At 18.8% G+C, this 2,847-nt stretch overlaps 1 protein-coding gene across 1 annotated transcript in view; it reads left to right on the top strand.

The window, feature by feature from the left end:
• PRSY57_1235100 (pre-mRNA-splicing factor SYF1, putative) overlaps positions 1–2,245 on the top strand; it is a gene marked incomplete at both ends in the record, with an annotated part of 3,677 nt that extends 1,432 nt beyond the window's left edge. Inside the window, 5 exons of the mRNA XM_012908769.2 lie at positions 1–1,169; positions 1,290–1,364; positions 1,471–1,596; positions 1,710–1,798; positions 2,098–2,245. The exon at positions 1–1,169 is cut by the window's left edge and continues 1,432 nt beyond it. Coding sequence (XP_012764223.2) covers positions 1–1,169; positions 1,290–1,364; positions 1,471–1,596; positions 1,710–1,798; positions 2,098–2,245 — 1,607 coding nt within the window. The remainder of the gene's footprint in view (positions 1,170–1,289; positions 1,365–1,470; positions 1,597–1,709; positions 1,799–2,097) is intronic.
• Positions 2,246–2,847: the final 602 nt, after the last annotated feature.

The following is a 2,847-nucleotide window of genomic DNA, read 5'->3' as shown; positions in this document are numbered from 1 at the left end:
AAAAAAAAAAAAAAAAAAAAAAAAAAAAAAAAAAAAAATATGATAAAGAGGAAAATATATTATCTGATGATGATAATGATAATGATAATAATCATAATGATGATGATAATAATCATAATAACAATGTTGATATAGATACCAATTTAATTATAGATTTATATATGGATAAAATAAATTACCTATTAGATCAACGTAAAACATATATAGCAGATATAAAATTAAAAAATAATAAAAATAATGTTTATATATGGTTAAGTAAAATAGATTCTATAATAAACGAAGAAGAGAAAATACATTTATATGATGAGTGTTTAAGATATTTTGAAAAGAATGATTATATAGGAAAATTAAGTGATATATATATTAGTTATGCTTATTATTATTATAATAAAGATGAATATATGAATTGTATAAATATTTTTAAATTAGCTTTAAAACAAAATGCATATTTTAAAAGTGCTAATGAAATAGCAAATATATTTTGTGCATGGATAGAAATAGAATTGTTAGAAAGAAATTATAAGGAGGCATTAAATATAGCTAGACTCTCAATAGATATAAATAAAAAATCATATAATACATTATATAAATCATCAACTTCTATATTACTATATGAAGATATATCATTAAATAATAACCTTAAAAATAAAAATAATTATCATACGAATTTTAATTTATTAAGTTGTATGAAATTAGTATCTCTAATTATAGATATGGAAATGAATTATGGAACGATAGAAACGACATTAAATATGTTTGATTTCTTTTATCATTCAAAATGTATAAATGTAAAAATGGTATTAACCTTAGCTACCTATTTATATGAAAAAAAATATTTTAATGAATCTTTTAAAGTATATGAAAAAGCATTATCCGTTTTTCATTATCCATATGTATATCCTATATATGTTAATTATATTAATAAATATATTCAAAGATATAAAGATAAAAATATATCATATGTAAGAGACCTATTCAAACAAGCTATATATGGTAATGATAATAAAACATTTATACCAAAGGAATTCGCCAAACATATATTCTTAATGTATGCTAACTTTGAAAGTAACTATGGATTTATTAAAAAAGAACTCTCTATTTATAAAGAGGCTATACCTTTCTTGGAAGAGCCAGACAAAATTAAATTTTATAAAATTTTTATCTCCAAGGTAAAGCAACAATCCTACAAAAATTAATAAACAAATTAAATGAAACAAATAAAATAAAATAAAATATATATATATATATATACATATATATGTATATATTTGTATATTTTGTCCTTTTAGGTATCTAGAGCATATGGAATTCAAAAGGCTAGAGAAGCCTTCGAAGAAGCAATCCAAACTCTATCAGATGATAGTGTAACTACTTATGAAAATAAAATTAACATATATATTTTTTTATGTGCATATATATTTGTTTTATGTGCATATATATTTTTTTTCTGTGTATATTTTTCCTTTTTAGGCTCGACAATTATGTATGATATACATTGATATGGAATATAAGTTAAATGAATATGAGCGTGTAAGGGCCTTATATATATATACAGCCCAATACACAAACCCTTTATTATACATGGATTTCTACAAGGTATAAATGAAAGGAATATATATATTAAATATGTATATGTATATGTATATGTATATATATATATATAAATTTTTTTTTTTTTTTTTTTTTTTTTTTTTTTTTTTTTTTCACAGGATTGGAGAGAATTTGAAGCCTTGCATGGAAACGAAAACACCTTTCGAGAAATGATAAGAATAAAGAGGAGCGTTTTAAATATATTTTCGTATGATTAAAAAAAATAAATAAATAAAACATATAAATCTATATGTGTATATATTTGTATTATTAATCATTTTTTTTTTTTATCATTAATGATAAATATTGTTATATTATTTTAGTGTTCCCACAATAAGACATATTGATATGTATATATATATTATGAATTTTATGTATGCGAATTTACTTAAATATGTTGTCCTTATTTATCTCATTATATTATATATATATTTATTTATATATATATATATTTATATTTATATATATATTTATTATTATTTTTTATTTATTTATTTTTTTTTGTAGGAATTCTCGTAATAATATGGAAGATGAAAAACAACAAAAAGCTAGTATGGATGCATTGGAAAATACGAAAAGAAAATTAAAAGAGATAATTGAAAAAGAAGAGGAGCATAAAAAAAAACTTAAAAGAAGTGAACTGTATAATTATTAGATAGTTGAGCTTTTACATTGTTTTGTTTTTTAATGTAATATCTGGTATAATACAATTAGGGATCATAAATATTTGATGACATACATAACTATAAAATATATGTGTTATATATATTTTATAAATTTGTATATAATAATTATAAAACGGGATTTTTACATACTATATATATTACATATATTTATATTTTCTCTTTCTCTTTGTATTACTTTTCTTTTTTTGCGGTGTGTTTAATTTGTTATTTATTTATTTATTTATTTATTTCATTTTTTTTTTTTTATTCCACAAAAAAGGAGTACAAAAAAAAAAAAAAAAAAAAAATCAAGTAAACTGAAAATGGCTATTCATTATACATTATAATAAGAACATAAATTTTTAAAAATATATATAATTATTAATATGTGTGAGAAAGTAGAAAAGAGAAATCATTTTGTCTTATAAATATAGTTGTGAAGACTACAAGGACATGAAAATTTTTCTCCTTGAAAAAATTAAAATAAATAAATAAATAAATCAATATATATATATATATATATATATGTACCACTTTTATGTATATATTATAATTTTTTTTTTTTTTTTTTTTTTTTTTTTTTTTTTTTTTT

This window comes from Plasmodium reichenowi, chromosome 12 (genome assembly GCF_001601855.1).
Source record: "Plasmodium reichenowi strain SY57 chromosome 12, whole genome shotgun sequence".
NCBI lineage: Eukaryota > Apicomplexa > Aconoidasida > Haemosporida > Plasmodiidae > Plasmodium > Plasmodium reichenowi.
This window is presented reverse-complemented; position numbering and strand designations above follow the sequence as displayed.